This window comes from Erinaceus europaeus, chromosome 9 (assembly GCF_950295315.1).
Source record: "Erinaceus europaeus chromosome 9, mEriEur2.1, whole genome shotgun sequence".
Taxonomy (NCBI): Eukaryota; Metazoa; Chordata; class Mammalia; order Eulipotyphla; family Erinaceidae; genus Erinaceus; species Erinaceus europaeus.
In genome coordinates this window covers 104,849,601-104,874,740 of record NC_080170.1, presented here as the reverse complement: position 1 = coordinate 104,874,740, position 25,140 = coordinate 104,849,601, and the positions used below count along the sequence as shown (strand labels likewise).

At 40.0% G+C, this 25,140-nt stretch overlaps 1 protein-coding gene across 2 annotated transcripts in view; it reads right to left on the bottom strand.

Annotated features, from left to right (window-relative positions):
• Positions 1–20,034: 20,034 nt before the first annotated feature.
• The window catches only part of ATP13A4 (ATPase 13A4), a 136,802-nt gene continuing 131,696 nt past the window's right edge, over positions 20,035–25,140 (bottom strand). For both annotated transcript variants that reach the window (XM_016185697.2, XM_060198496.1), the window contains 2 exons: positions 20,709–22,089; positions 20,035–20,664 (listed from right to left, as the gene is read on the bottom strand). In XM_016185697.2, the coding sequence (XP_016041183.2) occupies positions 21,877–22,089 (213 nt within the window). In that variant the 3' untranslated portion in view covers positions 20,035–20,664; positions 20,709–21,876. The remainder of the gene's footprint in view (positions 20,665–20,708; positions 22,090–25,140) is intronic.

Genomic DNA, 25,140 nt, shown 5'->3' with positions numbered 1-25,140 from the left:
ATGAAGCTTCCCCCACCCCCTGAAGGTACGGACAGGGGCCTGAACCCAGGACCTTCCACACTGTAACATGTAACATGTGTGCTAACCCAGGTGCATCACTACCTGGCCTACCTAGTTGCACATTCTAAGTCAGAGAACGGAATGTATGAGGAAAACAAAACCTGTTTGGAGGGCAGGGGTAGATAGCATAATGTTTATGCAAAGAGACTCTAGTACCTTAGGTTATGAAGTCCCAGGTTCAGTCCCTCACACCACCATAAGCCAGAGCTGAGCAGTGCTCTTGGGGTGGGGAACTATTTAGAGAATTAAAAGTGGGTGTCCGACAGTAGCACAGTGGGTTAAGCGCTCATGGTGCAGTGCACAAGGACCAGAGTAAGAATCCCGGTTCGAACCCTGGGCCCCCACCAGCAGGGGGGTCACTTCACAAGCTCTTCTTCTTCTTCTAGCGTTTGCCCTTCTTCCGTAGCCAGTCAACAGCGTCAGGTTGAGCCTGATGTAAAGTTTCGAGACCTCCTTTGAATCTGGAGAGGTGGCAGTCGTTGACTATGTGGGTCATAGTCTGTCTGGAGCCGCAGGGGCAGTTCGGGTCGTCTCTGGCTCCCCAGCAATGGAACATAGCGGCGCACCGGCCATGGCCTGTTCGATAGCGATTGAGGAGGGCCCAATCATAACGTGCTAGGTCAAAGCTGGGTTGACGCTTGCAGAGGTCTGTGATGAGGTGTTTGTTCTTTACCTCAGCTGACTGCCAACTCTGTTTCCAAGAGTCTGGAACAGAGAAGTTCAGTGTAGGTGTAGGGGACCAGATTGGGTGACGAGATTGGGTCACAAGCTCTGAAGCAGGTCTACAGGTATGTATCTTTCTCTCCGCCTCTCTGTCTTCCCTTCCTCTCTCGATTTCTCTCTATCCTATCCAACAACAATGACAACAATAACAACAACAATAATAATGATAAACAACAAGGGCAACAAAAGGGAAAAAAATAGCTTCAAGGATTTATAGTGCAGTGGTAACCCTGGAGGAGAAAAAAAAAGAGAATTGAAAGTAGCCCAAAACTTGAGAATAGAGAAAAGGAGGAGGACTGCTGAATGATGACAAGTGAGAATTTTATAAAAAGGGTTGGAGCCAGGTGGTGGCGCACCTGGTTAAGCACACACATTACAGTCTTCAAGGACCTGGGTTCAAGCCCCTGGTCCCCACCTGTAGGGAGAAAGCTTCATGAGTGGCGAAGTAGGGTCTGTCTGTCTCTTTCCCTCTCTATCTCCCTCACCCCTCTCAACAACAGAAATTTCTTTCTGTCTCTATCAAATAATAAATAAATAAAAGGTTTAAAAATATTTTAAAATAAATAATTAAACAGGTTTGCCCAGCCAAGAGTCACAAATTATGTCAAACAGGCTGATTCATTCTCTGAGTGGTATCTACATATTTTAAAAGAACTGTCTCTATGTGTCAAAACCCATGACTTCTGCTCCCTCCTATCAAAGAGTTCATTTGCCCTGTACAAGTACAAAGTGTTAGGTCAACTCAAAGTCATTGAATTATCACAACTGTGCACAAATGTGTTGGAGCTAATGGGTTCCCTGACTCCAGAGTTATGTATACTGACATTTCACCCATTCAGTGAACAGAGAATTATATGACTACAGTCAAACTTTGTATTAGGTAATCTCAAGGTTTCATAAGTACTGAGCACTGTTTTAGTGACCAGTGGACGTGTTCTCTTGAGGAAATAACCATATCTCCTTTAAACCTGAACTCTTGGAGAATCCAATAAGGATATTAAGGATATCCCATAAGCAGTATGAGATACCATAAGAGAAAGGTAGTCAGACCTCAGTGATGTGGCCACTCCACTGGAGTCATCTATTGCATTGTAGGGGGAGAGAGGTAAAAGCCTCTTTGGGGGGAGAATTCATATCAGTGAAAGGAGCTTCTTCCAGGTGATTTGAAAGCAATACCAACTAGAGAATTCAAAAAGTTTGCAGGTTAATTGGGACTTTCCAAATCTTCGAATTTGGAATTTATTTCGAGAGATTGATATCTGATCACTTAAGACTAGAAGTAAAACACAATACATCCTGGTTGCACCCCAAAGTCAAATTCCTTAAGTGCCTTAAGGTAGGGACCTCTGCATCAGGAAGGAAAGGAAGAGACAGACGACAAAGTACAAAGAGAAAAAAGTGGTGAAATTCTCACTCATCCGAGGACCTGAAGAATCAGCCTCACACCCCCTATCAAGTCTTTCCTGTCTAGAGTGAAGCAACAATAATCCCTTGACCCATTTGGAGCTCACTTTTGTGTATGGTGAAATGTGGTTCAGTTTCATTCTTCTGCAAGTTTCAACCTAAATGTCCCAACACCATATATTGAAGAGACTTTCCTTTCTCCATTTAGATAAAGACTTAGATGTTAGACCAGGAACTGCCAAATACTTAGAGGAAAATATTGGTAGAACGCTTTTCCATCTAAATTTTAATAAGTATCTTTAATAACACAAATTCAAATCACAAGAAATACAAAAACAAAAATAAACCAATGGGACTAAATCAAATTTAAAAGCAAAGAAACTCTGTACAGACTATGAGAAGGTCTTTACATGCCATATATCAAATCTATAAAGAGTTCACCAAACTCAGCAACAACAACAACAACAAAATGACAGCATACAATAATGGGGAGAGGATATGAACAGAATATTCACCACAGAAGAGATCCGAAAGGCCAACAGACACATGAACAAATACTACAAGTCATTGATTGTCAGAGAAATACAAATAAAGATGGCAAAGAGATATTACTTCACTAAAGGATAGTAACAACTAATGCTGGAGAGGTTGTTGAGACAAAGGAACCCTCCTGCACTCTTGGTGGGAGTGTAAATTGGTCCAACCTCTGTGGACAGCAGTTTGGGGAACTCTCAGAAGGCTAAAAATGGATTTACTCTATGACCCTGCAATTCCTCTCCTGGGGACATATTCTAAGGAACCAAACACATCCATCCAAAATGTTTTGTGTATACTTATGTTCTTAGTAGCACAATTTGTAATAGCCAAAACCTGGAAGCAACCCAGGTGTCCAACAATAGATGAGAGGCTGAGTAAGGTGTGGTATATATACATAATGGAATACTACTCAGCTATTAAAAATGGAGAATTCACCTTCTTTACCTCATCTTGGCTGGAACTTGAAGGGATCATGTTAAGCGAGATAAGTCAGAAAGAGAAGGATGAACATAGGGCAATTTCATTCATGGACAGAAAGGGCAAACACAAAGCAGAACTTGGGCTGGATTTAGTGTATTGCACCAAAAGTAAGAGACTTTGAAGCATGGGGGGTGGGAGAGGGAAACTTTCAGGTCCTGGCACATGATGGTGGAAGAGGACCGAGGTTGGGGCTGAGAATGTTTTCCAGAAAATGGAGACATTTTATACATGTCCCAACAACTATATTTACTATAAACCATTAATACACACACACACACACACACACACCAAAATAAAATAAAATAAAATAAAAACAATAATACCTTACCCAAAATAACATTTCCAGAAAACTGAGACAGATTTGCTTTAAAGCTGCACAGAAAAAGGCAAATCCAGTGCTACAACTTTCCAGATCTGTTACTTTTTTTTTTAGAGAAGTAGAGGGCATAGAGGATTATAAGAATTATTACAGAATGTGTGTGTGTGCATTCCCAATCCCTAAGGCTTATTCAGCAAAGATGCAAGAAGGCCATGGTAGAGTATATCAAAACAATATCTTGCCCTTCTACTTGGCAGGGACAAAATTCTCTATTCCTCTTCTGCCATAACCAAAAGGAGGAAACAAGTTGAGATTTGGGTATCTTAGCTAAATTTTGAAACACTCTCTGTTTCCTCTACTGACCTCTGGACCCCTAGTGTAGCACTGTATGCCACAAATATTGTTGAACATCTACACCTACATGGGGAAGGCTGTTTACCTATGATAAAGTGACTGTTTTGTCAATTATAATAACAGTGTTCAATGGTTTTGTGACCAAGGAAGAGAAAATTAAGATTACTGTTGAAAATTCTTTTTTTTTTCTTTCTCCTTTTTATTGGATAGGACAGAGAGAAATTAGGAGGGAAATGGGAGAAAGAGGAGAGAGAAAGAGAGATATGTGCAGCCCTGCTTCACCATTTGTGAAGCATACTTGCCTCAGATACGGAGCAGGAGTTCGAACCCAGGTCCTTGCATGAGTCCTTGCACATAGTACTATGTTTGCTTAACTGAGTGTGCCACCACCCAGCCCCTCCTGGTGAAAATTCTAGTTAACATCCATATTTTTGGCATAGAAACTTTGATCTAGTGGAAAATATTTTAATTTACACCTAATTTAATTTACAGTCTAATTTAAATACCATTATTGTTGATATTGGAACTGTAGCTTAAATATATAATAGGGCTGGGAAGAAAAAGAAATTCTAGCTTACAACAGAGAAGAGAACTGTAGCCTAAATATGTGTTGGTACTGAGAAAGGTATAGTAATTAACTGTTAGTCACAATTGGCTTCACTTTTTTACATATGCCTAATGTTGAGAACTTGGAAGGTTTGATTCTTCTCACAATTTACCTTTAGCTTCTACTAAGGAGATTAGCAAACTGAACTTGCTAAATGTATTCAATTCTTGGCTGAGCAAAAGTAGGATTGTATTTACCTAGGTAAAAAGAAATCTCAAAATATGAAAAGAGTACTTTTTTTTATTATACTTCAACTTCTTAGGTTCTAGGGTCAGAATTAGGAGCAAAAATATATCAATTGTCAGTTCTGCCCTTAGTTTACAAAGAGGTAAGGTAACAATAAGACAAAAATATGACAGAGTCTGGGGGGTTCAGCAGGGGTGATGGCTCAGTGGTAAAATGCATGCCTTTAGATAAAGTGATAGAGCGGTACTTTGATCTCTGTCACTGGCAACTAAAAAAAAAAGTGCATAAAAATATAGCAGTGAGTCAGAAGGGACAGAGGAAGGACTAAAGGAGACCCAGCTGAATCCAACAGCTCAAAGGATTTACAAAGGTGTATATTCCTGTGGTTTGTTCACCTGTGTGAGTTCACAGAGACCTTTGAGAAAAAATATGATGAACTTCATAATTGTTTCTTACCAAGAATAATGCACACATGTGCTCTATAAGATTTTACTTACCCTCTGATAAGCTTGATCCTTTCATCTTATAGTTCTTTTTTAAAATGTGCTAAGGAAATACACACTGAATGTTTACTTTCTTTTCTTTAATAACTTTTTTATTATCTTTATTTATTTATTGGATAGAGACAGGAAGAAATCAAAAGGAAGGAGGAGACAGGGAGAGAAAGAGACAGAAAGACACCTGCAACCTTGCTTCACTACTTGCAAACCTTTCCCCACTACAGGTGAGGACTGGGTGCTCAAACCTGGCTCCTTGCACATTGCAACATGTGTACCACCACCCAGCCCCCTGAATATTTACTTTCTACAAGGCACTGCTCAAGTGTTTGAGGGAACAGACAAAACAGACAATGAAAACAGACAAAAATGGATATTCTACAGAGCTGACATCTTAGTGGATAAGACTGATGACTAAACAACTAAACAAATGAAATTCACAGTTTGGCAATTAGTGATATTGCCAGGGAGAAAAATAGTTGAGAGTGTGAATAAGCACTATGGGTGGGGGCTTGGGTTGAGCAGGGTGAAGCCAGGTAAATCAGCCAGAGTCAGAGAAGTGGGCAAAAGATACTCCAGTGTTATCACATCAATACTTTGAATGGCATTAATCCCAAATCTCAGTTTCCTCCCTACTACAAAAACTGCTGATGACCCTAACAGGGTGATGAGCACAAGAACCATGGCAATTCTAAACTTGGGCTGTCACTCCTCATAGAACAGCGCTCAATACAGGTCCATGAAAAATGATGAATGAAATAGTGGGGGTTGTATTGCTAAATGGGAATCTGGGGAATGTTATGCATGTAAAAAAAAAAAAAAAAAAAAGTAGAAACGCAAAGCAGAAATTGACTGAGTTTGGAGTATAGCACCAAAGTAAGAAAGCAGAAGTATACTAGAGTTTGCAGTGAGTACCTCCCTAATACTTCCTCTCCACTTTTCCAAGCTTTGGGTCCATGATTGCTCAACAATTTGTTTGGCTTTGTATGTTAACTCTCTTTTCAGTCACCAGGTTCCAGGTGTCATCAGGATGCCGGCCAGACTTCCCTGGATTGAAGACACCACCAATGTGTCCTGGAGCTCAGCTTCCCCAGAGACCCATCCTACTAGGGAAAGAGAGAGGCAGACTGGGAGTATGGACCGACCAGTCAATGCCCATGTTCAGCGAGGAAGCAATTACAGAAGCCAGACCTTCTACCTTCTGCAACCCTCAATGACCCTGGGTCCATGCTCCCAGAGGGATAGAGAATGGGAAAGCTATCGGGGGAGGGGGTGGGATATGGAGATTGGGCGGTGGGAATTGTGTGGAGTTGTACCCCTCCTACCCTATGGTTTTGTTAATTAATCCTTTCTTTAATAAAAATAAAAAAAAAAGAAAAGGAAATAATTAAGGTTACCAATCAGCTAATCTTAAAATAGATAGCCCTGCATTATCCAAGTGGCCTCAGTGTAATCTTAATGGTGCTTTAAATGTGGAAGAGGAAGACAAAAGGTCAGTACCTGCATGCTGTGGCATGAGAAATACTAAACAACCCACTGTTGGCTTGAGGACAGACGAGGACTGACCACAAGGCAAGGAATGTGGGCAGTCTCTACTAGCTGGAAACAAGACACGCTTTCTCCCTCGCAGCCTCCAGGAGGAAACACCATTCTAGCCCTTTGGATAACTGGGTATCGACCCAGAAGATCCATTTGGGACTTCTAATCTCCAAGAATGTAAGCTAATGAATTTGTGTTTTGACACTGAATTATTGGTAACTTGCTGTCAATGCCGTAGAGAACAAAAAAAAAAAAAAAAAAAAGAACAGCGCTCAATTACGTGTATTGCCGGGATAGCCTGAGGGTGCTTCTTCCCGAGCAAGTGCTCTCTGGGTTGGAGAGAACTCAACTGGAGCCCATCTAGGCTGCTGCATGGGAGAGGGATCAGGAACTCGTGCAGCACTAACTTCACAGGAGATACACTCTGGAACTCTCAGAGCCAGAAAGCAATTTCCAAGTGTGTTTAATCAGAAGAGCATCTGTATTTATACTCGCTAAGTAGGGTGGAAACAGGATGTGACATAGAGAGGGTGGAGCTAAAAGGGAGTGGTGGAAAATCAGGGTGTGACAGGAGAGGGGGCGGAGCAGGTGAGAATTCTACCACAGAACCACCAATGCCCTAGAGGGCGGGTGGTGCTTAGTTAGTGATTTATGTAAATAGACCACAGCTTTGAGTGGGATCAAACCAATGTCATGCAGGCATGCTGGTGCTTAGTTAAGCAGGATTAGAGACAGAAGCCAGGGGAGCTGGCATACTACCCAACAGTGTATCATTACAAGATTAGCTTCCCTGGGGAGAAGAGCTAAGATGAGGTGGAATGGTTACAAAGATGGAGGAGGTGTAGGGTGGATTTAGGCCTTCCAGAAGGAGCTAGGTGTGTGGTCTATGCTAAGGAGAATAAAAACCTCAAAAATGATGTCCCAAAATAATTTGATTTTGTACTAATAAATTCCAGATAATCTAATCAAGTTGGAAAGATGAGGATTCCTTTGAGATATTCAGACCTGGGCCTGATCCAGGGTTGGTCATTGTTTTGCTTATTTATCTGAAAGCTGAATGTGAAAGGTGAATATCTTAAGGTGAAAAGTATTTTATTTAATTATTAATTAAAATTTAGTCATGGTTTACAAGATTATAGAAGCACAGGGTATAGTTCAACAACACATCCACCACCAAAATTCTGTGTCCCATCACCATAACCACCATTGTTCTTACAAAGTCTTAGAAACAGTTTGACTACTGCTTTCTTCTTTTCAAGTCTGTGTTTCAATCTACTATACTCTATACACATTAGCAAAACCAGCCAGCAGTTGTCTTTCATGTCCTTACTAACTTTACTAAATATAATCATCCCAAGTTCCCCACGTTAGTCTCAAATGAAGGGTACAATATCATCTTTCTTTTTTTTAAATCACAGAGGAATATCCATTGAGCATATACCCTAAACTACTTTATATAGTTGTCTGGCATGAGCATTTATCTCTGTGAATAATGCAGTTATGAACACTGAGGTGTTCATGTCCCATCGAAGTAGTGTTTTCATGTCCTTTAGATGTATAAAACTTTTGCATAAATTCTAAACTAGTTTCAAGAATATAGAATATTTCACAGTATTCTGTGTTTTTGTCTGTGAATCCTTGGCTATGCTTTCTCCACTTAACTTCACTGGCAAGTGATTGTTTTGTCAAGAATGGGACTTAGTAGAGCCCTAACAAAGAGCAGACATAAATAGGTTCACTGAGAGGGAGGAAGCACATCAGCAAGATTTCTCCTCACTGGGGACTTTTCTAATATGGAACAGAGACTTCACAGAGAAAAACAACATTTCCAAAGGAATTAGACCACAAACATTTCTCTTAAAACTATGGAAGTTGGCAGAAAACATTCAAGGAAAACAACCTAAGTTATTATTTAATGTTATAGTTCCTAAGTGTCATCAATAGACTTCAAAATTCTTGAGGAAGATGTTGCTCTCCCCAAGACCTACCCAGAAATTCCAATTGAGTATTTCTGATAATATGTCCAGAACTACTTTATTTCTTCTAATAAGATCCTGGAGGACTCCTTCTCCTCTTCTTCCTCCTTTTCCTCCTTTTCCTCCTTTTCCTCCTCCTTCTTCTTCTCCTTCTCCTCCTCCTCCTCCTCCTCCTCCTCCTCCTCCTCCTTCTTTTTCTCTTTTCCTTTTTGTTTCTTTTTTTTTTTAACCTTTCTGGGGCTTGGTGCCTACACTATGAATCCACTGCTCCCAGAAGTCTTTCTTTCTTTCTTTTCTTTCTTTCTTTCTTTCTTTCTTTCTTTCTCTCTCTCTTTCTTTCTTTCTTTCTTTCTTTCTTTCATAAAGAAAGTACAAGAACTCAGGGCTCAAACCTGAGTTCTTGCACATAATAACCTGTGCACTTAACCAGGTGCAACACTGTCTGGCCCTCTCCTTGGAGATTTTCCTGATGGGTCAAGTTTGAGAACCATGTTGTAAATAAAAGCTTATGAATTGATATGAACTATTCCCTGGAGAACCTAAGTTAATGTGTAAGAAGACAACAAAAAGAGCCATTAAATACTGTTTACAAATAAATATGTCTGATTCTGGACTGTCCTGCACAGGTCACTGGAGATGATATCTCCTGAGAGTTATCATTAACTTGAAATCACTGAAGAAACCCAGTTTTAAAAACCAAACCTTTGATCAGCATAATAGCCTACCTGGAAAAGTGCCAGCTTTTGCCATGTGTGCAGCTCAGGTTTGAGCCTGACTTCCCCGTTGCCCTGTGGGAAAGTTCAATGCTGTCTGTCTTCTCTCCCTCTGCTCCTCTTTCTCTCTCTTTCTCTTCATATATTTATGAAGAAAAAGGAGACTGAGGATGTTGTGGTACATAGACACAACGGAGTAATATGAAGCTGTTAAAATTATATATATATATATATATATATATATATATATATGTAAATTTAAAGCCTGTTGTGGTGAAGCTGTGGCAGCAAACAACCAACAAAACTTCTTCAAACAGTCAGAGTTGGGTCAGGAATGACTTCAAAATAAAATATAAAATATAAAAACAAAATAAAATCTTTTTAAAAATCTGATTCTTGATGTAAAAGTGACTATAAGTTAAATAAAAATAAGAATTTTAAACAAATAGTCAATCACGGATAAGTACCTTTTAATTAAAATATGATTATATTCATTCAAGTCCTGCACATTTGTAGTGTGTTCATTATCTTATTCATTCTTCACAGGAGCATCCTTTTGTCTACTCTCTTTCTGATTTGTGCAGTCCATTAAACAGTAGTACTATGTAAAAGACCAAGACTTAACCATCTTCCTTGACATCTGAGAAATTAAGGAAAAGAAATTTTGTGCCCTATTAAATCTTTGATTTTTTTCAGCTATGAATGAAAATGATATTATAATGTCCCATATTGATAGTCAAAGAAAATAAAATGGTAGATATGGTAACTACTTTGTTTAAGATCACAAACTAGAAAAGCTTAGATTAGAAGTTAGATTTGGGAGTTGGGTGGTAGCGCAGCAGGGTAAGTGCAGGTGGTGCAAAGCACAAGGACAGGCATAAGGATCCTGGTTGGAGCCCCCAGCTCCCCACCTGCAGGGGATCGCTTCACAGGTGGTGAAGCAGGTCTGCAGGTGTCTATCCTTCTCTCTCCTTCTCTGTCTTCCCTTCCTCTCTCCATTTCTCTCTGTCCTAACAATGATGGCATCAATAACAACAACAATAATAACTACAACAATAAAAAACAACAAGGGCAATAAAAGGGAAAATAAATAAATAAATAAGTCAGATTTAGGGCAGGGTAAATAGCATAATGGTTACGCAAAGAGACTCTCTCATGCCTGAGGCCCCCAAGGTCTCAGATTCAATCTCCATACCACCATAAGCCATAGCTGAGCAATGCTTATATATATTTATTAAATAAATAAGTAAATAAAGTCAGATTTATCTGATTCCAAAGTTTATACTCTTAACTATCACATGCCATTGGCCAGCAAAGACAATTTGGATACTGATTATATTATTCATGTCCTCTGTGACCCTTGATGATGTGATCAGACAGGGGATACTGTTCCAGAGTCCATGACTTCAGCCTTTGTCCTTTATGTCCCCAGTGCCTAGCTCTGCCCTCACACAGACTCCAAGTGCACATCCAGACTCTTGCAGGACTGAGCCACCTGGGTGATGTGTGAGACAAATACAAAGGGTCTTAAGTCTGAAGGTGATGTGATTGAGCACACACATTATTATCCATAAGGACCCTGGCTCAAGCCCCTGTTCCTACCTACAGGGAGGAAGTTTCACAAGCAGTGAAGCAGGCTACAGGTCTCTCTCTCTCTCTCTCTCTCTCTCTCTCCCTCCCCCTCACTATCTCTCTTGCTCTACTTTTCTCTGTACCTGTCATAATTTAGATAATTTTTTTTAAAGCTCCTGTCTTTCCCAAGTATGACAATATCCAAATCAAACTGGATTCTAAGATCCATGTAGGAAAGAGCCAGGCCTACAAAGTTATTCCCAGATCAAACCAGTCTCTAATTAGTCATGGACTGTGGTTAAATTCTTAAAGCTATTTAAATCTTATTCAAATTCTCACATAGCTAACCTTGGGCTTGGTCGGCAGAGAACTGGCTCAACTTGCAGGAAAGAATATCCAGTCAACTGTAGAGTCACCTCATCTTGTACTTTGTTCATCTCCCAAGCAGACCAAGAGCCAAAGGCAATGCTAGGGCTCTAGACTGTTTCTCCCCAACTGTTTCTGCTTAGGCTTTCACCACATGTCATTCACCTTCTGTCATTATTTCCCTCATCCTCAACCTGGACCAGAGGTCCAGAGCAGGATCACAGAAACCCTGCCACTCAGAAGCTCTTCCTGAATCATTGGGAAAGTTCTCACAAGCCCCCCCACCCCTTAAGATGTTACAAGTTACAGAGTGCTTCCCCTTCCCTGACTATGCAGGGCAGGACACAGGCCACCACTCTGAGATGATTTCTCTCTCTCTCTTTTTTTTCTTTTATTTTTTTATATGGTAAGTAACTTCAGTACATAACACAATATTAAGTCATATTTACTGACTGATTTATTTGCAATTACTTCCTTCTTTTCTTTCTTTTTTTTTTTTTTTTTGCTTCCAGGGTTATCACTGGGGCTTGGTGCCTGCACTATGAATCTACTGCTCCTGGTGGCCACTTTTTCCATAGTTATTGTTGTTGTTGGATAGGGCAGAGAGAAATTGAGAGAGGAGGGATAGATAGGGAAGGGGAGATAGATAGACACCTGCAGACTTGCTTCCCCACTTTCGAAGTGACCCCCCTGCAGGTGGGGAGCCAGGGTGTGGAACTGGGATTCTTACAAGGGTCCTTGTGCTTCATACTATGCATGCTTAACCCAATGTGCTGCCGCCCAGTCCCCTGGTTTCTCTTTACCATCAGGCTTTTGTGGTCCTTGTCTTGCCATGTGATTGGTTGCTGAGGACCAGAGGCCTCTGTGTTTGCATAGTCATTCCTTGTCACCTCTGTTCATTCCCCATCACCCTTAGTTCCCATCTCCTCAGCCATTTGAAGACATGCTCAGACTGTCTATGCCATCAAGGTGTCTCTGTGATGTCATCAGCCATTAGCTGTCTGTGGCTTCTCCTTCGTTCTCACAGTCACATCACTGATGGCAGTGACAGAGTCCACAACTACATTCCATCTATCCTGCTCATAGACAGTCTGAGCTCAGAGTGGGCCCCTCTTTCTCTCTTCCTTTTTCTTTACATCATACATTTATCTCCCTCAGTTGTGTGCAAAATTCTAAAGGTTTGCACAAACCCAAAGAACAAACAGAAATATATATGTGTGTGTATATATATATATATATGTGTGTATATATATATATACACATATATATATATATGTGTGTGTGTGTATATATATATATATATATATACACACACACACACACACACACCCAGTGGGGGCCAGGAGTGTAGCTCACTGGCTCACTGGCACAGTACTTGCTTTGTATTTTTAGGCCCTGGGTTTGATCCAGTACACACACACATACACACACACACAATGTTATTCAAATTTGGCTTTTGTCTCTGTACAGTTTAAGTAGTACAACATAACTTAGTGGCTTTCTAAACAGTTTTACTTGCCTTAATTCTCTCTTGCCTTGGGATGAGTATCTCCCTAAGAATGTCTTTGTGCACATCTACGATATGCTTCCAGTGCCTCTACACATTTGGATAGTCTTTGTAGCACATTTGTGACCCTTCTAATTTCACACACCCACTGTATAGATGGGCAGTCAAAAGCATTAAGGACAATATTGGAATCACTATACTTTGTACTTTTGGTGGCTTTTATTCAGAGTTCCACTGTTTTAGTTAACTGCCTTTGTAATGAATGGAAACCAGATGTTCCCAGACAAAGAGGGGGAGAAAGAAATCAGCTATGATTATATGTTTTATTCAATCATGCCATCGCTGCTTGTTCAGCCCCAACTGTGGCCCTGTTCTGGGTGCAGAGTAGAAAGATGAGATAACTTAGCCTTGGTCCCTACCCTCTAGGAATCTGCTTTTTAGCTGAGATGTGATTGGATGAGAATTAGGGGATGATGTGATAATACAAGACCAAAATACAAGGTTAAAAGATCTGCCTGCCACACAAAGAATGGATATGTACAGATCTCCCTTCTGGCCTGGCAGAAGGGAGATCTAATTAGGTCTTGAGAAGCTGATGAAATTGATATATATGACAATAAAAATAAGAATTATATTTGATCTTGGCCCCACTGCTTTGGAGTAAGCTTTGGTGCTATGGTATCTCTCTCTCTATCACCCTCTCTCTTTCTCTCTCTCTTCTTGAAAATCTCAGCTTGGAGCAATGAAATCTTGGTGACAATAAAAAGGGATAAGTAAATAAAATTTACTCATATCCCAGAATAGAAACAGCATGAACAAAGGTAATAATAAAATGGCAGAAAGGGCTGGGGAGACAGCATAATGGTTATGCAAAATACTTTCATGCCTGAGGTTCTGAGGTCTCAGGTTCAATCCCCAGCACCTCCCTAAGTCAGAGCTGAACCATGCTCAGGTCTCAAAAAGAAAAAGAAAAACAGAAGATGACAGAATAGGGGGCCAAGCAGCAATGCAGCAGGTTAAGCACACCAGGCTCAAAGCAAAGGGCTAGCTCAAGGATCCTGGTTCGAGCCCCCGGCTCCCCACCTGCAGGGGGGGTCCATTCACAGGCGGTGAAGCAGGTCTGCAGGTGTCTATCTTTCGCTCCCCTTCTCTGTCTTCCCCTCCTCTCTCCATTTCTCTCTGTCCTATCCAACAGCAATTATAACAATAATAAGGGCAACAAGGACAACAAAAACAGAGGGAAAATGGCTTCCAGGAGCAGAGGGTTCATATTCATAGTGCCAGCACCACGCCTCAATGCTAACCCTGGAGCCAAAAAGAAATAAAGGAGAAGATGACAGAATAAATTAGAGTACAATGGAAATCAGAAAATGACTAGCTTCTGTGAATGCTAAGTGAATTACAAATGCAGAGATACTCATTTGCTATATTATAAGATAGAAGAGGGAGAAAGGTCTCACACAAGGCTGATATGATTAGATCAAAGGGTCTTGGATTCCATTTTAAGTAATATATATTTCAGTTAGTAGGTAACTTGAGCAGCAGAACATATCAATCCATAGATAAGGAATGATCAGAGTTGGGCATTAATTTACAGGGAAGAAGCAAAGCTAAAAGAGAAATCTCCATCAGGGATACCATTAAGAGACTCTTGGGATCAGTCAGGTGGGGGCATACATCCTAGAGGTGTGAAGGGTACACATTAGACACACAGCTCAGAGAAAATGCAGAAAGTTTAGAGGATGAGTAAGTGGGATTCTTCATTGCACACTTATGCCTGTGGTTACAAAAGTAAAAATACCCACTTTACCCACAAAGCCTTGATGCAACAGAGAGCCACTATTTGAGGTTTGCAGTGTAAAATGAATGCCCCCCCTCCAGGACTTGAATTGTGCATGCAGAGCAAAACATACATGCAAAACATGTGAGACCTTTCAGCAGCATTAGTGCCCTCATCTACTATCATTTCCACAATCAGTTATGTGTAGACTTAATAGAAGACTGACTCCATCATATTTTTCATGGAGTGGGAGCATTAAAGAGATAGAGTGGGAGGAAACAGTAATAAAATAGATTTGGTGACTCACTCCGTGAGTACTTCTTATTTAAAGGATATTGTGTTAAGAAATTCTACACCTCTTTAGTCTGTGTATTAGCTCTTTTTACTGGCAGAGTTTACTGTGGAAAACACAAAAGACTCTGACGTGGACTCTAGGCTTGGGTCAGCTAGTTTCCAAGTATATGATCTTAAACAAGTAGTATTGTTTCAGCACCAATCACCTACACTTTATTTTTTTTTAAAGTTAAGTTAGTGGAGCTAAGGTGACATTAGATAAAGTAACCAAAGAAAGTATCTTTGAAACTTGAAGGAGGAGTGGTTTGTATAGCTGTGGGGTTGAGGAGGGCAGGTCCACATTCCAGGCCTACAAGACAGCAAAAGCAGCCTCACTGAGGGAGGAAAAAGCTAGTAGGGTGTGTCCAAAAAGACCTGAGTGGCTCTCTCCTAACTACCACCAACTTTAAGAAAGATGTGTTTTGCTGTTTTAACTTGTGTTGTTGTTCAACTTTGAGGCAAGTTATTTTGTTGGTTAAGTATAGAGGTCCATTTTCACAAGTCACATAGAAACCAAAGCAAAAAAAACCCCAAAAAAACAGGCAATTTTTTAAAAATTATTATTATTTATTATATTATTACATTATGTATGTATTATTACATTAATAATATGTTATTATTTACATAATAAAAATAATAACATATTACATTGTGTTATTATTATTTATTATGCTATTATTATCAAATGTCTTTTATTATTGTTATTTATAAAATGGAAACTGGCAAGACCATAGGATCAGAGGGGTATATTTCCACACATTGTTGACTCCTAGAGTTCCATATCCAATCCCCTCCCTTGATAGGTTCCCTATTCTTTTTTTTAAAAAAAAACCTTTATTTTATTTACTTTATTTTAAATCAGAGAAAGACTGACACAGAAGAAGATACAGAGAAAAAGACCAGAGCGCTGCATAGCTCTGGCTTATAACAGTGTTGGGGATTGAACCTGGGACCATAGAGCCTCAGGCATGACAATCTCTTGCATATCCATTATGCTGTGTCTCCACTCCTCAAATATCTTTATGAATTAAGAAATGAGCACTGTATAAAACCAAGACAGAGTTCATATGACCCTAACATACTACACCACGCAGAGGCTGAGCAAAGTTTAAACAGAGATAGGTTTCTGCTTCTGGAGACTGGAATCAGAAAGCAGAGTATGGTCTGAAACAGATACAGATTCAGAAACAAAACAAGACTTGGAGGGCCCTGGCTGTATTATTTTACTCTCTCAGCAGCAGAAGCTGACCTTTTCACTGACGGATGGCCAAATTCAAGAGAACATCTATGTAAACTAAATGCTTTTCCTGGAGGAATTTATACTCACAATGGTTATCCACTAGACAGTTGCTCTGCTTGCCTTCTTGTTTTTCAGTGATATAATATTTCATCTTGGGAGAAATATTAGTAACATGGAAGCATGACATGACAGAAAACTCACTAGCGGAGACTTTATGTCTGACTCCAAGGTCAACTCCTCCTCCCTGTTACTCTGAACACTTGAACAAGTTGCTGAGCTTCCTGAAGGGGGAAAAGAATAAGTCAGCCAAAAGGGGGTCTAAGGAATAGAGGACAAGTTTGCAAATATTTCCTAGACTCATGTGCCCTGTACATAAAGTAGGTAACAGTATCATCTGTAGTATTAGGTAAGGACAAGAATTTCAGTTTTAAAAGGCTGTTTTCAAACAAAAGCACAGAGAGTATGGCTCGACCTGTCAACACCCATCAGCGGGGAAGCAATTATAGAAGCCAGACCTTCCACCTTCTGCACCCCATAATGAACCTGAGTCCATATTTCCAGAAGAATAAAGAATAGGAAAGTTATCGGGGAGGGGATGGGTTATGGCGTTCTGGTGGTGGGAATTGTGTGGAGTTTACCCCTCTTATCCTGTGTTTTTCGTCGGTGTTTCCTTTTTAGAAATAAAAATTAAAAAGAAGAAGAAAAGGCTGTTTTGATTCCATAGTTTTGATGGAATAGACCACATCATTATTTTAGCCAGAGGGAATGAAAAATGTCATTGGAAGGAAATATAGGGAGATTTTAGAAGAACAAAATTACAGATTTAACTTACTTCTTGTGTATAGAATAATGTGTTTTAGCATAAACTAAACACAATGCCATAAATAAACAATGGCTTTTCCAGTGAGTACATCTGCAAATGCATGTGTGTACATTCCTATGAGCATATAGAGAGACACAGATGGCACAGGCATAGTCCCATCTTCTGATCATTACCTTCTTTTTTTTTTCTTTTTTAAAGATATTAATTAATTTATTTCCTTTTGTTTCCCTTGTTGTTTTATTGTTGTAGGTTGTTATTATTGTTTATGTTGTTTTTGGATAGGACAGAGAGAAATGGAGAGAGGAGGGGAAGACAGAGAGGGGGAGAGAAAGACAGACACCTGCAGACCTGCTTCACCGCCTGTGAAGCGATTCCCCTGCAGGTGGGGAGCCGCGGTCTCGAACCAGGATCCTTATGCCGGTCCTTGTACTTTGCGCCATGTGCACTTAACCTGCTACGCTATCGCCCGACTCCCCTGATCATTACTTTCTTAGTGAGGGGAGCCTTGCAAAAACCTGTATTCAGACTCCTCATCTGTAGGTAAGAGATGTGCCACTTGGAGTAAACACATAGAAGAGGTTTTCAAAATGATCCACATCAGGTGATGTCTTTTCTTTTTTCACATCAGGTGATGTGAAAAAAAAAGGTGATGTCTTTTTTCAGAAAAGATGTGTCTTTTCTTCTCCTCCTGGTCAGGAGTGTATAGTAGTTGTTCTGGCCTTGGGTTTGGAACACTCATCTATGCTTTGTTTCTTTCCCCTCCAAAATTTTATATACCTTTTCCCCCCCAAGGAAATTCACATAGCAGAAGTAACTCCCACTTGTCAGTCTGGCAATTAGGATCAATCATCAACATTTTCTTACTTGATTAAGATTATAAGATAACATAGGTACAATTCCATACAGTTCAACAACCAGAGTTCAATGTCTCATCCCCTCCATTGGAAGCTTTACTGTTCTTTACCCCTCTGGAAGTATGGATCAAAGATCTTTATGGGGAGCATAAGGTGGGAGGTCGGGCTTCTGTAATTGCTTCTCCACTGGACATGGACATTGGCAGGTCGATCCATAACCCCAGCCTGTTTCTGTCTTTCCCTAGTAGGGTAGAGCTCTGGAGAGGTGAAGTTCTAGAACACATTGGTTAAAATAAAAAGAAAAAGGAAGAAAGAAAGAGAGAAAGAGAAAGAAAAAGAAAGAAAGAAAGAAAGAAAGAAAGAAAGAAAGAAAGAAAGAAAGAAAGAGAAAAGAAAAAAAAAAAAGCATATTGGTGAGGTTGTCTGCCCAGGGAAGTCAGGATGGAATCATGATAGCATATGCAACTTGGTGGCTGAAAGGCTGTAAGATATAAAGCAGGACAGTTTAATAAAGAGGAACCCAAAGGTAGGAATAGAGCAGATGAAATGCATCTCTTTAACCCACCAGAAACCATTTCCCTCAGTAAAGAGCAGCCAGGTGTGGCCATATCAGTGAAACTCCATTCCCTGTCCATCTCCTTGAGGGTCTGTGTTCTGTGTGGGCAACAGAGATAAATGCCCCCCCCCCATGTCTTAATCTCATACCAAGACACTGGATAAAAGAAGACAAAATGGGTCGTGCAGGTAATTGGGTTTCACCTGAGACTTGAATATCCACTGACACCTCCACTGCCACAGAGCATAAAGCTGGTGAGGTCACCACTCCAATGTCAAATCTATGGTCTTCCTGTTAACTTGGAATTTCCAGTGTGCTGTTTACCCACTGGTTTTGCCTCCTGAACAGGTCAGAACCTTCCTTCTCAAGGTAAGCTTTTGAAATATTTGAATACCATGTCCGAGTTCAGTCCCCTGACATCAGTTCCTTCCAGATGAACTCTGTTTCTTCATTTACTGCCTCTCAGAAGTAGTGAGAATCTTACATCACTAGTCAGATTGAGTCCTTTGAGTTTTACTAGATTGACAAAGAAACCTGTGTTCTCTCTCCCTGTTCCCTGCTAGTGGTATGTGAGCTATTGAAAGAGGAACGACTTAGGGTTCAGGCAAGAGGAACCAAGGCTCAGTAAGACAAACACTTGTGGTTTTGGTTTGGTTTTGCTATTGACATACCTCAAACTCAAGCCTGGCAGCAGGATACCTGGCTTGACTTTGAACAGAATGACCAGGGTTAGTAAAAGGTTGACTTACTCCCCTTGACAAAGACAAAGCCCTTGATTGACTGTGAGGTAATTCTGTGCACCTTGTTCTGCTAAAGAATTCAATTAAGTGATATTTGGAAATAGCAGGAGGTCTTCTCACATTTTGAATCTCTTGGGTCTTGAATCTCAGCCTTCTCATCTGTAAGTGTGCAATTCAAATGAGCTAGTGGAGAGGAAAAGCATTGACAAAGGCTCTTCTACATAGGAATATGCAAAGTGCTCTACTTCCCTCTGGGTTGTAGATAAACTCTAGTTCATACCTGCCTTCAACACTCTACTCTTGACAAAGAAATAATACTATCAGTTTTAGAAAAACATCCAGAAGTCAACCCATCACTGCTCAGGCTGACTTTAGAAAAGGAAATATTTTCTGTACTCAGAAGGACAATGACCATGTAGTCTCTTTTAATGACTCTCACACCATAGTTTCAAATCCGAAGCAATAATGGCACGTTCTTAATTGAACCAGTCTCCTAGAATTATCTGTAGTCACAGAGCCACCAACCAGTCAGGGAAAGGAATGTTGTAGAGGTTACTGACAAGTCCTACGGCAGCCCCTTATTCTAGACCAGAATAGACACCACACTCCTGCTCAGAACATCCACTTAGGCCTGGATATTCATAATGAAAATGTTGGTTGTATTAATGAAATGACTACACAGGAACTGAATAAAGAGGCAAGTGAATACATTAACAAGTGTTTGAGACTCTGAAGTTAATTCATAGAAGAGTAGAACATGACAGAGTAGAACAGACAGCATGAGAAATGTCCTACCCTAGAATTCAGTGCTGACCACTAGGCTAACAGATTCTGTGGTGCTTTCTGTGCTCAATAAATCAAACACAAATTCTTAGAGTGATTAAATACAAGAAACATTTATTTTCTGAAAACTGAAGCCTCAAATATCAGAAATGTAATTTGGTAGCACAAGATCAGTTTTTCTCTCAAAATAAGCTGGAGCAGAGTGATGGAAATTGCTGGAGTGGGCCATATGAGATGAAAGACTTTCAAACCAAAAGACATCTGCTCACAGGTCAGGAATATAGTTTAGTGCCAAGTACTAGTCCTCTTTGGTGAACTATTTTTTTTTCCTTATCCAGAAATATAAGCCAGACAACTGCATAATTTGTGGGTCCCAGTGTAAAATAAAAAAAGTAAGGAGCCTTACTCAAAACTTAAGAATTTCAAAATGGGCTATGGGTGGAGGGACAGACAATGATGATTGTTTGTTTGTGCAAACAGATTTCTATGCCCAATGCTCTAAACTCCCAGGCTTGATTCCATGAACCACTATGAGTCAGAGCTGAGCAGTGCTTAGGTTAAAAAAATATCAGAAGGGGAGAAAGACACAGAGACAACTCTGCAGCACTGCTTTACCACCTGTGAAGCATCCCCCCTGCAGGTAGGGACAAAAAAAAAATCAAAATGAGGGGGGCCATGTGGTGGTGTACCCAGCTAAGTGTACATGCCCAAGGACCTGGATTTGGTGGTGTACCCAGCTAAGTGTACACGCCCAAGGACCTGGATTTGAGCCCCCACCAGCAGGGACACTTCAGGTCTATAAATGTCTATCTTTTTCTCTCCCTCTATATTTCCCTTCCCCTCTCAATTTCTCTCTGTCCTGTAAAATAAAAAAATAAAAAGCAAGAAAGGAAGAATACATAAAGCAGAAAAAAATGGCCACCACAGTGGATTTGTAGTACTGGCACCAAGCCCAGCAATAATTCTGGTGGCAATGAAAAAAATTAATTAATTAATTAATTAATTAAAAAGTTCAAATTATAATAGAAAGGCATTGAACAGATCATGGGAGTCCTGTTTAGACAAGGAACCTGTGTAACTGCATGGATCATATACCTAGAAACCTAGTCCTAAATAACAGGACACAACTATTTCCCAACAACTTTGTCAATTCCTGTCTCATCAAATACAAGTGGTGAAGAAATGAGTGTCATCTCTGGGGTTACAAAGAGCCCTTGTGTGCCTTTCAGTCTCATTTGTCCCCCATCACAGGAAACAGCGAATCCATGAGTCGACTCCTTGGCACCATCAGATTGAAGGTATCACCACTCTGAAGATACCGGCTTTGGATAGTTGCCAAGAAAGAAGCTGTTGCCTGTTAAATCACTGTGGTATGGGAGCAGGTGGGTGTTGCTGTATTAACTTAATCTTTCTCACCCATATCTTCAGGAAAAGGCCAGAAGTGGAAGGAAATATCTCAGGTGAAAAGCGCTATACCAGGATGGATACTTGACAATGATGATTGCTTGGTGGTTCCCATGCATTTGTTGCCAGCAATAAAATATGAATTCAAAAATGACCTTTAACATGTTACATTTCTAGAACTATATGTAGTGCCAGTTCCCTGGAAATCATTTAGAAAATAAACTATCCAAAAATATATTACATACTATTCTTCTTCTTCAGCCTCCTCATCTCTTGGATCATTGCAATCCCTGCCCCATTACTGATTCACTGAATACTCCAAATTCTTTCAGAAGTCTAAATGAAAGTAGTCTTCAGGGGCAGTGTTCCACTCTGAAAAGTGTATTTTGTGAGACTTTATCACCATATTCTTTTTTTTATTCCCAAAACTCCCACTGATATTTCAAGAGTCTTGATGCTTAAAAATCATGAGTCCCTTTTGTCATCAGTTGGATATTTTTATCAACTTGTATATCGTGTGCCCTCAAAGTCGTTCCTCATTGCTCTCAAATACAGGATTGCTGTAACTCACTCCCTTGCCATCCTCTGGCATGTCTGAGTAGGAGGTTTGGTTTAGTGGGGGCCAGCTGGGGTCACTTGCCAAGGCCCTCTGCCAAATCTGATACTGGCTTTTTGACTGGTAGCCAAAACACTTCTTGATTATCATCCACAGAGCTCGATTTTCAATAATGGCCTCCTGAAAAATAAGGGCGACTTTTTTTTACAGTCAGTATATTCAGGTTACAGTTACCTCATCAACCACAGGAAGACATTACTTCTTTAGTGGCTTAAATATAGCTTGATAAAGAACTTGAGCCTTAAACAAAATAAACAACAACATAAAGTAGTTTTATAAGGTAGGTCTCAGTCATTCAAACTCTTCCACTTCACAGCAACTCTCCTGAAAGTGAAACCAAAAAATGGTGCATCGTTCCAAAAATGTGAACCAGAGCTTAAACTAGTCTGCCTCAAGGGTGGAATTTCTTCTGAATCTCATCTATAAGTTAAGTGTAAAGTTTTTTAAATTCAACAGTCTCCTCCATACTACCTTCATATTCATTTCCATGTAAAATTGCTTGCCACCACTGACAGGACTGACAGGAAAATCTTTCATTTCCATGTAAAATTGCTTGCCATGGGACTATGGAATTGAATCCACAGAAAGATGTGCCACATGTACTATGTAACATTGCTGTGTCCTGGGACATTGTCAGAGTCATAAGTACAGGTCAATACAACAGGAATATATCTTTGCCACAGGCTTAGAGTTGGATAGTTACAGACTAGAGTCCAAAATATTATGGGTACATCAATTGCCCTTTCTGGGAGCAGAAGATGACTCTGCCCATAGAGAGTGCACTTTATCATGTGCTGGGCCCTGGGTTCAGGGAACACGGGGAACACCACAGTACAAAGGGAAGCGACACAGACGGTGGACTCATCTGCTATTATGGTATCTCTCTCCCCCTTTCTGTCTCAGTCTGTGTATTTGAAATAAAAAGAATGGAAACATTAACCCTGTAGTAGTGGAATCATGTATATGCAATGCTAAAAAAAATTACCTTCTCTGAACTTGATTAGAAATAATAATTTCTTCCTTTGATGTTCACCAGAAGATTGTGTAACTCCCCATACAATGCAGGACATTTATGGAAAATGTTGCCCTCTTTACTATCTTTCTGAACTACTGACTTGATTTCCCAGTCCACATATGACTCTGATCTTCGCCTACTGTATTTCAATACAATGAATTACGTAAGACTACAAAGGTTATGTCTCTTCTGAAATCATTTGACTATCATTTTATTTCATAATTCAGAGTCATCCTTTAATAAAACCCAAGTTAAACTTGTAAGACAGAGTGTATGAAAGATTTTCCTGTCAGTCTTTCATGTCTATCATATGTAGTCACCAGGTTTGGCCATTTTCAATGTTATCATGAATAGAACAGAAAGAAAAACATGAAAACTGTCCCACGGAACTGAAACTAGATGAGAAATCTGTTGGTGACATCTTTGTTAAGTTAAAACAGTTAATTTTGGATAAAGTTATATATATACACTCAGCTATTAAGAATGATGAAGTCATTTTCTTCACCTCATCTTGGATGGAGCTTGAAGGAATCATGTTAAGTGAGATAAGCCAGAATGAGAAGGATGAATATGGAATGATCTCACTAATAGAAGTTGAGAAATAAGAAAAGAAGGAAAAGCACAAAGCAGAACTTGGACTGTGTTTGGTGACTCACACCGAAGTGAAAGACTCTTGTGGGAGGGGAGGAGGCAGTGTTCTGGTCCTGGTGGAGGAGGACCCAGGTGGGAAGTTAAAGTGTTATGCAGAAAACTGAGAAATTTTATAAGTGTATCATGTCAACATCTAGAGAACAGCTAGTTTGAGTCTTTCTCCAAAATGCAATCATCTGCTACCAGATTATTAACAATCCACAGAGTCACAGCATCTACATCTTGTAGAGTCGGGGAAATAAAATAGTGACTATGCAAAAGGACTTTTATGCCTGAGACTCTAAGGTTTCAGGTTCAATCCCCAGCACCACCATAAGCCAGAGCTATGCAGTGCTCTGGTTAAGATAAATGAACTAATAATATAAATATAAATACTCAAGGTTCATGTAGTCAGACCTGTTATTCTACTTACCCCAAGCAAGGGTTTTTGTACTCCTCAACTAACGAAAGAACAGAAGTAGTTCTCATTAGAACTAGGATAAGGCAAGGTCACAGGTATCCCATTAAAGGTAAAACCTAACTTGACCAGCCCTCATAAATTTTAACAGGCTATAAACAAAACACAAAATAATACACACACCTATATATTTATACATGCACACTAACAAAGAAAGACTTCAATGGTCTATGCCACACTTTGAACTTCTATACAGTCACAGACATGTGATGATGTATCACTTTGCTGCTCTGGTAAGGGAAGCTGCAGCGCTCACTGTTAGTTAGAAATGGATGCTTTCTCAGGGCCACCCCAGTGGTTATGTCCAGTAATACTGAGACAGTGAATCATGAGGCAAAAGGAAGGTGAGAGGTACAAGCACATTTTACGAAGGAAATGGAGCAAATGGGAACTAAAACATAAAAGGCAGGAAAAGTTCCCTAGGAATCTCATTGTAAAGCAAAAGGTGATACAAGTTTTTAAGTGAGAACACCCCCACACCACACAATAGACAAACTATAGGGACACAAAGTAGATTAGTCACTGCCAAGGAATGGAGGAATGAGAGGGGAGAATGAGAAGTGACTGCAAATGAGAAGAGAATTTCTTGTGCTGAAATGTTCTTCTGGTGAGAATGTTCTGGAATTAAATAGTGGTGGTAATTGTACAACTCAGTAGATCTCCTTAACAGCAGTGAATTGTGTGATTTTAAAGAGGTATTTTAATCATGTGTGAGTCGCATCTCAGTTTTCATTTGTTTTTTTTTTTTATTTTTTACTATCTTTATTTATTTATTGGATAGAGACAGCCAGAAATTGAGAGGGTAGGGAGTGACAGAGAGGGAGAGAGAGAGACACCCACAACACTGCTTCACCACTCTCAAAGCTTTCCCTCTGCAGATATCTCAGTTTTTAAAATGATTTGAATAGGGTATCTCTACTTGAGAATTTTTAAAAGAATAGGACCTTAGAGATTGTAACTGTTCTCCCCAAGCCAGACTTTCCAGATGGAAAACGAAGGCCTTCTTCAGTGTTCATTAGAGGAAAGCATAGATGCTCTCGATGCCAAG